The 12,573-nt window shown below is 35.9% G+C and overlaps 1 protein-coding gene across 1 annotated transcript; it reads right to left on the bottom strand.

The window, feature by feature from the left end:
• Window positions 1-857: 857 nt before the first annotated feature.
• On the bottom strand, window positions 858-4,380 carry LOC104819908 (transcription factor bHLH66). Its single transcript, XM_010550200.2, is given in 7 exon segments — window positions 858-1,483; window positions 2,285-2,341; window positions 2,664-2,729; window positions 3,140-3,205; window positions 3,354-3,489; window positions 3,491-3,531; window positions 3,972-4,380. Coding segments are annotated over 7 exon segments (1,035 nt in total). The 5' UTR covers window positions 4,281-4,380; the 3' UTR covers window positions 858-1,123.
• Between the last annotated feature and the right edge of the window lie 8,193 nt (window positions 4,381-12,573).

Raw genomic sequence — 12,573 nt, forward strand, 5'->3', positions numbered from 1 at the left:
GATGACTCGCATGAGATTGTCACATGGACAGAGTCATGACTTGAATCTCATACAGCGGTTCGTTCTTTGATCCTCATACCTGAGATGTCTAGAGTATTGTCACGTATCATAATCATATTTCTACCCAATCGTTCACTTGGACCACCGGCAAATCCTGACCGTGAATTCCAGATTACTGTGAAACAATCATGGCATCTCCAACCATTACGTGGCGATTGATGACATCATCATCAGTGTGCTTGGTCATTATTATTTTTTATTTTTTATTTTTTACTTTTTAACTCCAATAGTAATTATGATCATAAATAGACCACGTTTTTGTTTTTTTGGTTACATTAGTAATTATGGTCGTAAATGTGTAAATGAATATTCTACCGTTTTTGTTTTTCTTAGTGGAGTATTGATTATTTTTGGCAACATTTTTAATTGTAAGAATTTTTTTAAATATTTTATTGTAAATTTTGTGTAAATTGATACAGAATATAAAATATTTATATTTTTATTAGATTATATTATAATGTAAAATCATATATATTAGTTTCTATTATAATATTTGAGTGGTTTTATTATTTATTTTATTGTAAACTGTAATGATAAATTATATATATATATATATATATATATTTAATTACACATAAAAATTATAAAAATGATGAGATAGAATATGATGTGGTTTATCAAAATAATGAATATATCAAATGACCAATAAAATTTTAAAAAATGGATGAGGTGGAGGGTGAGGTGGCTTCACTACAATCCTTTAAACATCTTTATTACTATATATAGATTTTCTTAATAAACTTCGGACAATTAATGAAGTATTGAATGTTTTCATCATATGAAAATATCAAAATAAGATAATTATGATTAAAGACCGTTAATCCGCACGTCATTGTCTAATAACTTGATTTTATTGGTAATTCATCACTGCAAATGAAATTTCTTTAAAAAAAAAAAACAGTGGGTGGTGCGTCGTAGTAGGTAAAAAAAAAAAAAAAATTGAACCGTAGTCTACCCAAATACGGCGTCGTATTCCAATAAAATCCTTACTCTGTAGACTTTGGACAAAAGCTCCGTTGACTTTTTTTTCCCACCCTATCCACTTCGTGTCAAACAGCCGTTATCACGGCTTCGTAACCGACGCAGTGTCCTTCCCGGCACCCACGCCGTTACCGTTACCATTGGCTGTCGCAGTCGTGCTCGTGGATTGTACGGTCATGATGGAGGCGTTCGGAGAGGAAGGCCGACAGTCGCCGGCGCCGGCGAGGAGAGGGTTGCGGGAGTGACACGTGGCAGTGGAGATGGCGGTGGCTAAAGAGATGGGCATGAGACAGAGACCTTTGCCTTGGAGGTATTGCATTGCGGAGCCCATGTCTTCCTCCATGAGCTTCGCCACTTGGTGCTCCGTCATCGACAGACTGTCTCCTCCGCCGGAGCTCGGCGCTGTGGAGCCGCCGGGCTGAGCCCTATCGCCGCCACCTCCCTAAAAAGCCAAACAAGAAAGATAACGACAAGTAGAAAGAAAAGCGCTGACAATTGTGAATGATGTCATGTCTCCATCGATGCAAGTTTGTTTGTTCGTTGGAGAGAGAATGAGTGGGACTTTCCCACGCGTCCCCTCTCCACAAATATATATATATATATTGGTAATAAGGTGTTTGTAGTTTCGTACATCTGTTTTGTCGTGTAGTTGCAGTTTTTAGAAACTATAATAATTAGGTTTAAACTCATTAGGAGAAATGAATTAGGTTTCGGTTCCACATGGGCATTTACACCCCTCTTTGTCTTAATCTCTTTTTCATCCAAACATTGATCTTGTTTAGCTTTTAATTAATTAGCTTTACCCTCTATTTCCTTTGTTTGCTAATCGCATCATCATCGTCATCATCATTTAATGTGAACATAGACAGAAATATTGAATATTATTAAGATTTTGAACGGTAATAGTTTTTTTTTTAGTTTTTGGTTTTTGATTTTTGTTTTTTGTAAATCTAACAAAATGAAGTTTTTTTTAGTTTTTCGTCGATTTTTCTATCAAAACGTCTTTCTAAATTTTTAGAAAAACTAATTTCATAAAAAAATATATTATTTTTTTTTGGGTTTTTCGGATTTTAAAAATCCAAAAAACTCTTCCATTCAAACCCTAAGTCATACTTTTTCTTTTTTTGCCTAAACATTGATCCATTCAATCATTTTTTTTTTATAAAAATCACTACGATACCATTCAAGCCTTAGTTTGGGATTATGAATAAAAAGGGTGAAGAAGAAGAAGTGGAAAGTATACCTCAGAAATCTGAGAAGAGACAGAGGCAGCGCCGCCCAGTCTGCTCATGCTAAGCACCTGCACCCATTTATTTAGTTTTCCAAATATTAAATTTGTCACCCCAAAAAAAGTTTAATTACAACCTCCCATTATTATTATTATCTAATAAAACCCAAAGTATATATTATATATACATATATATATAATAGATTGTATAAGAACCTAACATGTATTTTAAAATGGGACGGGGAACATAGGGAATTTTAGTTGCAGGGAAGCCATATTTGATTAAAATTGACATGATATTGTAATGTCAACTTAATGGCTAAAGAAACTTCCATCATTATGCTTTATTTGTTATTTATTTTATATAAAAAATAATACATATATATAGATTCACCTTGACTTGGAGCTGTAAGAACTTGACATAATCGATAATCTCATCGAGCATTGATGCCTTATCTGTCTGCCATTACAATTTACAACCAAACCCCTTAGATCTTGCATCCGTATTTATGTGTCAATTGATACTAATTAATAATCGATTCAGATAATCCAAAGATACTAAACCGAAATCGGATGTATTCCGTCCCGGACACAAAAACCAAATGGTTATAATTTTTTTAAAATCTAGAAAGATCGAAATCGAAGTGAACCGATTAAAAAAATTGAAAAAATCGGAAATTTCTTTAAAGATAGGTCTTTTATAACAAAAAACCAAATACGAATCGAATAAAATCAAAGTTTATATAAAAACCGAATAATTATAATCTTTTTATAATCAAATTCGAACTGAAACCGAACCGGTCTTTTTTGGTAAATAACTTTCTTTAATACAATTATCCTAACCGAAACTGAAAAAAGAAGCAAGAGTACCTTGTTGGCATTAGGGACAAGTTCCTGAAGGGATTTCATTCTCTCCGCGATTCTCTCTCTCCGTAACTGCCCAGAAAGATTTCAAAGATTTCTCATAACACTGTTTCTTTTTCTCGGATAGTTTTCCACTACTTTCTCGGTAACCAAACGCGATTAAGATTAAGAACATCATCGCCCATTGAATTATTCATTAAATAATTAAAAAACGGGTTACCCGTTCGGCAATACTATGGGGGTCAGTGGCTTGACCTCTCCGAGCCCGGACTTTGGGCTTCGCCTGAGACGGCGCAGCCGCCGCCGTGTCTCCGCCGGTGGCGGTGGGCGTCGACGCCTGAGGCCGCCGTCGCCGGAGCTAGGCCTTGTCCTTGGCTCATCATCCCACCTCCCGATCCCTACACAATTACATACATCGAAATCAATTGACAGAAGGAAAAAAAATCTAAACTTTTGAACTTTGAAGTGTGCTTAAAGACAACATTTTTTTTTCGGCTGAAAATTTAGGGTTTTGTGTCTGGAAAATCGATGAAAATGATGTCGTTCTCCAAAAACTAGATGATTTTTTTTTTCTTTCAAAGTTTTCTTCATATCTTTGCAAGGAATTCCGAATTTATTTTTTGGAAATCCCAACATTTTTTAAAAAAAGTAATTTTTGAAACCCAGATGCAAAAAAATCATTCTTTTTCCAAAAGTAGAGGTTTGAAGCATTTTAAAGGTCGGAATATTCTTGACATCTCCGTACAAAGTTCAGATTATTATTTTCTTCATATCTTTGCGAGGAATGAAGACGAAGAACGGCTGATTTGTGTGAGTTTGAGAGAGAGAGAGAGGATACCTGAGGGAGGTGGAAAGGGAGAGACTGGTTGGTGGGAGAGAGAAGAGATCCGGCGAAGCCATTGTAGAGAGCTTGGACGGAGCCATCAACGACGTCGTTTGGTAGAGTACTGGACAAAGGCATCATCATGATCGGCTGCTGGAATCCGCCATCGGAGGACGGCGGAGCGCCGCCGTCGTCGACGACGGAGGACCAAGGAGCGGAGGAGGAGAAGATTTGGTCGAGGAAGTCTTCGTGGTCGAAGTTCGCCGGAGTTTGGATGTGAGAGGATGATGACGACGATGGGGTTAGAAGAGAAGACGAGTTCATGGCTATGCTTATGCTTCAACCCAAAAAAAAAAAAAATTGCTGTGATGTTTTTTTTTTGGTTTTGAGATTAAAAATGGACGTGGCAATGTTGAAGCATGGGGTGTTATAAAGAGGAATTTGGGGTTTGAGTATTTAAAGTTTTTAAAATTTTATTTTTTTGTTGTTAGGTTTTGAATTTGTTTTGTCTTCTGCAACTTATTATATAAATGATAATCATTGTGATGATGATCATCATCATCATGGCATCCTCTCTTCTTTCCTTTTTATTTAATTATAATTATAATTTTTGGTGTCTTTGAGTAGTTTAAATTATTAATTTAATAATTATAATACAAAAAAGTATTGAGTTTTAATTTAAATTGAGTGGATTAATTTAATTGTAAGATGGTTTAAAGATTAAACTTGTATTTTTAATCACACCTTTTCACAGTATTTAAGTATAATTATATTTGAATGCTTCATAATTGAAATTCTAACACTTGAATTCAAGATATGTATATGAAGTCATAACCTTTCCTTTTGCAACCCCTCCTTCACATACATACATACATACATACATACATACATACATACATACATACATACATACATACATACATACATACATACATACGAACGATTTGTCCCCACAAACACAAACATACCATCTCCTTGGACGATACTCATGTTTTAGATTGATGATCGCTAAAAGATCTGCACATCTTCGATTCCAAATTGCATTCTTTAATCATTATGATAACTTATCTATTATTGTATTATGCAGGATCTTAATCATTTCGGAACATAAATAGATATATTGTGCGCTTAAAAGTACCTTCTGTACATGTATCTGTTCATGCTATGTATCAAAATTACATAAAAATACGTAATTTTTATAAAATTATTACAAATAAATACATTCTATCATAATAGCAAAAAACTAAACTGCTTCTAGAAGTATCTCTCATTTCAAAGCTATCGCGTTAAATAAGTGCTTCAATGTATATATATATTTTTATTATATTTCAAAAAAATTTACGGATTATATATAAATTTTAATTCGTTGATGTATTTATATATAGAATAATGTATGTATTTACGTATGTTGTACAGAAGATTGTTTTTTTTTAAATGTACGTATTATATACGTGTGTGTATATATAATTTAAGAAATTAGAACCATGGTTTTGCTTCCACGTAAAAGTAAATATTTTTTTGTGTGTGAGGAAACCAATGCAATATAAAAAAACCCATTCAATTTGGGATTTGGAAAATATTTATTATAATTTATGTTGGGTGATTAAGCACATGGGACATTCTGAGTTTGCACAAACTCACAAGTAGATGGGGCTTTAATTACTCTCTCATTTATTTATGGCAAATGTCGGTCAAAATTAATGTACAACACAACAAAGACTATGGAAAGAATCGATCATCTCATGTATTATTATGACAAGTAGTCGAATTTAATTATATATATATATATATAATAACCATTTTTCGTTGGTCTTTTGAAAAGGAAACCGAAACGCCTCAACAAAAGTTACAAAATACGCTGCATTTTTTTGTTCCTTTAAACCAAATAATAATAATAATAATAAATGCGTATATATATCTTTGTCATTTGTTCCGTTACGCATCGGTCCACATATTGCACAAACTATATAGAGTGAGATATAACCGACGTGAGTATACCACAAATTAATTATTATAATGTAATTTGCTTCCAAACCCGAAAGAACTACTTTGGACTACATATAAATTAAAGATAATAATGAAACATTGCATTTTTTTTTGGTTTTCAATGTATGAAACTGTTGAGATGGCAATACTTCAGTCGAAGCTGTTTTCTGAAAGAGAGACTTCCGGCTTAATACGGTTTAAGAGTCCGGTTTGACTCAGGTGGAAATTGAGCAGCAAACCGATTGAGTTAAGTGAATACGGTGCGTTTCATGGAAGGAGGGCACTAAAGACATTTGACGTCAGGAGGTTGGTATACACTGTTCATCGTCTTCTTCCTCTGCATATAAGCACGACTTTTCTACAAAAAAAGGGGCACGGTTCATTTTTCATTTTCGGATCGAGAGATTGTAATTCGTTCTGGGTTTTGAGCGTATTCTTGTATCCCAAAGATCTGTAAAAACTGATATAGTGAATTGTTGAGAACCTTCTCGGCCGTGAGTAGGATCACATTGATCCGAACACGTTAAATCTTGTGTGCATTCGTTCAAAGAAAGATCGATCAGAAACTGACGAAATCGACGGAAGCCGGAACTATAGAAACATTGTATTTAAATATATTTAGTTGATATATAGTATATTTAGATGTGTTTAATATCTCCTGACTTTCCTTATACGTACGTACAAGGTTTTAATCTTGATTCATATAGTTTAACGGTTAAAATCTAAATATCATATAACTACAATGACAGAAAAGCATATACATTAAGCATTGAAGCAATGACCTCATAAATTCCATAAAATTATTTCTTAAAATATGTTTTTATTTATAATATAATTTCTGGACAAAATTTGAACATGTTTGTCGACAAAATCTTCAACTTAGTTTTTTAAGCATTAACGGTTAAAATCTAAATATAATATAATTTCTGGACAAAATCATCAAATTAGTTTTTTTTTTAAAAATCTTGAACGACCTTATAAATTCCTTAAAATATGTTTTAAATTTTCAAGTATTCTTCTTCCTTCACCACGCTATCATTTGGTAAAAATGTTATGATGAGGAATGATCTGTGGTCTAATGGTATATATTGCCTATCCATTATCCAAATGTGGTGAGTTATATGTAAAATATTGTTATAACAAAGAAACGTGCAATTTATTTTTTTTATAATAATACACTTAAGTATGAAAAGGCTAATTAAGCATAATATATCACTTCTTTATATCGACATTAACAGATGTTTAATGATTTTGAAATGTCATAAATACTTCAACTAATAGAAGAATCTCACGATTTTATTTTCTTAATATGTGAAAATTTGATATTTAACTAAGAATGAGCAAAATAAATCTGTTTTAGATGTCTCATCCGTCTATATTTGATTCGAAAATCAAATTTCATTATGTTCTAAAAACTGTTTTATTTATCTGTCGATATTTATAAAATTACCATCATATTAAATTTATTTAGGATAAATGCCCAAAAAAATCTTATACTTTCATTTTATCTCAATTTAAATCCTACACTTATTTTTTGTTCTAAATAAACTTATACAATTAGATTCTCTCCAAAAAATATCTATATTTTGCATATTATAAATACTTATTTTTTATCCTAAAAAAACCCGTACGATTAGATTCTTTGCGAAAAATTCTCGTACTTTGCTTATTTGGATCAAAATAAAATAAAAATCGACAAATGGACACCATCTTGTTTCGGAAACAATAAGAAGAAATAAGTTTGCAGTAGCGGTCAAGGAGTGGAGAACCAAATTTGGAGTAAAGAGCTAGCCAACTGATGGTGTGAGAATCGAATGGATCCCTTGTGTAGTCTACAATTTCTTTCCAACCAAACAATATACAACAATGTTTGCCATGTGAGTTGGGCTCCCAATAACCTAGTTTTGCATGTCCATCGACCTAACAACCGATCCAGAATATCTTCCCATGAAGTGTGGGTAAGGGGTGTACCCCATTTCCTCATGGCCCATGTAAATAAGTCACTTGTGTTATAGCATTCGAACAAAAGGTGACTCCTATTTTCAAGATCACGACCACAAAATAGACATTTCGTATCAACCTGCAAGCCCCATGATGCCATGCGTTCCTTTGTTGGGCAACGATCATGTGCAAACAACCACGCAATGAATGAGTATTTTGGCGTGTGAAATTTGCACCAGAAAAGTTTATGCCATGGTAGAAGTCCTAACTCTGGAGACATGGCTTTATATACCTCATTGGTGGAGAAGCAGTCTCTGGCATTCCCATCAACTACCCAAACCAAGATATTCTCATGGGTTGAGAGTGTCTTCCCGGAGAGGAAAATAGAGAGCGATAGAGCCTGGTCAGATCACACTGGAGGTAATGTCCAATCCCCATAGCAGTGAAGTCCGCAACCTTGGATTGAAGAGGGATGCCTAGTCTTTGAGGGTCTGAGGTACCGAACACATTCAGTAACAAGCCCAGAGGAGACCATAAATCGTGCCAGAAGGAGGTACATTTTCCATTTTCCAATGCAGTATGGATAAAGGCCCTAGCCACCACTCTTCCTTTTAACATCTTGCGGAAACACCATGAGTGGCTAGCGTTGGGTCTAGTGCTCCAGAAGCAATTCATGTGCAGGTATTTCGTGTGGATCCATGCCACCCACAAGGAGCCTCCCCTGAAAAAAAGTGATCAGATTAGTCTCAGAACTGTCACTTTGTCCAATATGGTGAGATCCTTCAATCCAAGACCTCCCTCTGCCTTCGACATAGCAACTCTTGTCCAAGCCAATTTCGCTCCTCCTTGAGAGTCTGATGAGCCTTTCCAAAGAAAGGCAAAATAAATGGAATTATCTGTGTTATGCATTTCCTTGGAAGGACAAAAACCTGCATCCAATAACCAATTATACCCGAAATAACAGATTGTAGCAATCTCAGCCTTTCCGCAAAAGAAAGTGCCCTAATAGTCCACGAAGAAAACCTGGAACGGATACGGTCAAGGGAAAGCAATATGATATGCTACGTACTGGAGCTTAACAGAATCCCACGGTACCGCAGAGGAAGATCAGCAGACTTAATGTTTGTGGAGACCTGAATTGCCTCACTGAGTTGAGTAGACAAGCCACCAAAAATAAAACAACATTTACTCATGTTGATGGTTAACCCAGAGATAGCAGAAAATCTATGCAAGACAATCATAATCCCTTGGATAGATTTGATCCTTCCGTCAGAAAAAATTACCAAATCATCCGCAAAGGCTCAAGTGTGTAATCTTACTTTGTTTACAATCCGGGTGATAGCCAAACTCACCTTGTTATGTTGCCTCATTTAGCATGATGGAAAGGATGTTCATACATAAAACGAATAAGTAAGGCGAGAGAGGACATCCCTGTCTTAGCCTCCTTTTTCCTTCAAAGTAGCCATACTGACCCCCGTTGATATTGATAGAATACGATGCAGTGATGATACACTGCCCAATAAGAGATACCATCATGTTCGGAAAACCTGAAGCCTGCAACATAGTAAGAACGAAATCCCATCTAAATGTATTAAATGCTTTAGCGATGTCCACTTTCAGTGTCACTCTCGGAGAAACCGACTTCCTGTGATAATCCATGACAATCTCATTAGCCAATAAACAGTTTTTAGCAATCATTCTTCCTTTAATGAATGCGGATTAGTGATAACACATATTTTATATGATGTTTTGATATAGGATGTCTAGCGCATTTCACTCGGTTTTACACATTTGTAGATATTCTAGGGCATATTTGGCTTCGATATGAGATGTTTGTGTTCTTTGGTGTTTAAATAGGTTTTCATGCATAAAAAGAGAAAACGGAGTGGAAAACATGGACTACGGAACATCACGGACGAAACGGAAACATTTGGAGTGTTTCCAGGGAAAACGTGAAGCTCAGAAAATGTTAGATCTTGCAAGTCCAATAACTTCATTCTACAAGTCCAAATCCTACGTTCTCTATATCATTGGAAAGCTTTTCTCAATATCTACGCATAGACACAAAGATCACTCAAATCTGATATCGGAACAGGAAGTTATGAGCGGATTCGTGAAGCCCATCAAAACTGTTCAGAAACACGACAAGATCGGTTCGGGTTTAGCGAAACGATCGGTTCTGCAACGCAGAAATTGAAAAATTGTTCAGAAAGTGTAACCAATCGGTTTGGCTTTGCCAAAACGATCGGTTCGACCTCCAGATTTGGGAAAACTTCCAATTTTGCCCAAACCGAAGTGAAATAAGAGGGGAAAGCCTCTAGGTCGAAAATCGTTCAAGCTTTACACAAAGAATACACCAAGAGCACAAAAAAGGGGGCGATTATCAGGAAGCAAGAGATTGGAGTAGAAGACGGAGATCACGAAGCCGAGAAATCGACTAAGTGTTCCTCTTTCCTTCTATTTTACGATGTTTTGTTGTATTGATATGAACCATGACGTCTCTATGTTTAGCGAGTAATTCTTTTGCTACAGGTTAGGGATTTGCTATGTAGGGATCTTTGGTTTCTAGTTCCAGACTTTGTGGTTTTATTTATTCTATTCGGTTTATTGAGTTGCGTTTAATGCGTTTGATCTTGTTGGCCACTTGATTGAATGAACTTAGGGTTTTAATTCGCATAGACATATGAGATTCTAACATGGAAATAACTTCAATAAATAGAACAGGTATTGCATTGAGAGATGAATATTTGCCTAGGGATTATGATAGCGTTCGTTCATGCATCCAGGGTTTTAGACTATTGAATCGAGAGATTAGTAGGATAAAGCCTGGATAGTGAGATTAGACTTGAGAGAGTTAGTCTCTACTTTAGAGCTTGAGTTCCCTGAATTGGATAGATAAACCACTTCGTTTGCATCTTTTGAAAGATCCTTTGTAAAGCAATCTTGAAGCCTGCAGTGTTTTACCATTGATAGTTTATCGTTTGTTTTTATTATTTGCTTTTGATACATTCTCATCATTCTCATATTTTCTCTAGATCTAGATTTGGATTGGAATCTGATTCAGTTGTTTACGTGTCCCTGTGTTCGACCCTAGTTACTACACACGATCCGTACACTTGCGGTTAATTGTTGAGTCTAGGATATTATTACTTGATCAAATTTATACACCTAGATTTGCAACATTAATTAGTTCGCTGAATGAAGCCCAGTAGGAGAGATTTAATTCTGGTTGCTAGCATCTTGACAATAATCTTGTAGATGGAGTTGTAGTCAGAATTAGGACGGAAATCGGAAAAACGTTCTACCCCCGCAAATTTAGGGATTAGAACGACAGTAGTTGAGTTGACTGACCTGGGTAGTCATCCAGTGGTAAAGAAATGTCAAATTCCGCTACATAACTTTTCACCGACTATTTCCTACGAGGAACGGTGGAACTAAATCGTAAAGCCATCCGGACCAGGAGTTTTATTAGCCGTCATAGTTGCCACAGTCTGCCGAATCTCCTCGTCCGAAATCATCAAAGAAAACTGGGCAGAGTTAGCTTCTATTATCAAAGTGGCCAGAAGTTGTCAGAGTTCTTGAAGAGAAGTTGAGAGAGTACACAATGGATGGGAACCAATCTCTTTCTGGAATAAACGAACATCCAAGTCTACAATCTCATCAATTGCTTCAACATGAGAGTTTGTATAATCCATAACATAGCTGATAAAATTCCTCGCACGGTGGGCTAGCACACTCCGAAAGAAAAACTTGTGGTTATTTTCGCCAACTCAAAGCTAATGAATTCTTGATTTTTGGCCCAGAAATTTCTCATCAATATTGGATAGAAACGACCATCTTTCCGACCATTTCACCTCTTCCTCGAATGTGGATTGAGAGGGGTTATTAAGAGCATTAGCTGTTGGGTTTCGCTACGGATTCCTAGCATGCGATCATATCGATCTAGAGTTTGGTTTACTAGGTTTCATGCAGCGGAAGAATAATCTAAACCTAGTCAAACGTCACACGCAACCAAAATCATCCGTAAAACCCCGTTTAATCGTGTATATCACCGTAGAAATCGAATACTTACCTCTTTCCTGAAGATCTGAAAGTAGCAATCGATCCAGGGCCTGTTTTAATCACCAAGAGCTGAAAGTACAGCTCCTCTACACGTATCCACACCGACGGAAAGGATTCCAAACGCTTTTGGAACTGATCTGCTAGGATCTGTGAAGTGAATAGAGTTTCCAAGATTTGGGATCGAATCCCGGGAACTAGAACTTCAAAAGAAACGATTTTCTTGTGTTCTAGATCTGTCTTAGGGTTCTGTAAGTTTTTCTTAGGTTGAGGACGGCGTCCAATACCTCCTTATAAGTTACAAACCCTAATCCTTGTGAAAAGAGACTTTTTCCGAGTATTGACTCGGTCCGAGTCAGAACTCTGACTCGGTCGAGTCAGAACGAATCAGCCCAAGCCCATTGTCAACTCTTGACTCGGCCCATTTAGTATTGACTCGGTCCGAGTCAAAACTTTGACTCGACCGAGTCAAAACATCAGCCAAGCCCAAAACACTTTCTGGGCTTTGACCCGCATAGAATTGACTCGGTCCGAGTCAGAAGGCTGAAACCGTCCCGACACTCTGATTTGATCGAAAACGGTTTTTCCGACCAAATCCAAATCTTTCTTTCTGAAACTTCACATATAAGTC

Source organism: Tarenaya hassleriana, unplaced genomic scaffold (assembly GCF_000463585.1).
Source record: "Tarenaya hassleriana unplaced genomic scaffold, ASM46358v1 Cleome3, whole genome shotgun sequence".
Classification (NCBI taxonomy): domain Eukaryota; kingdom Viridiplantae; phylum Streptophyta; class Magnoliopsida; order Brassicales; family Cleomaceae; genus Tarenaya; species Tarenaya hassleriana.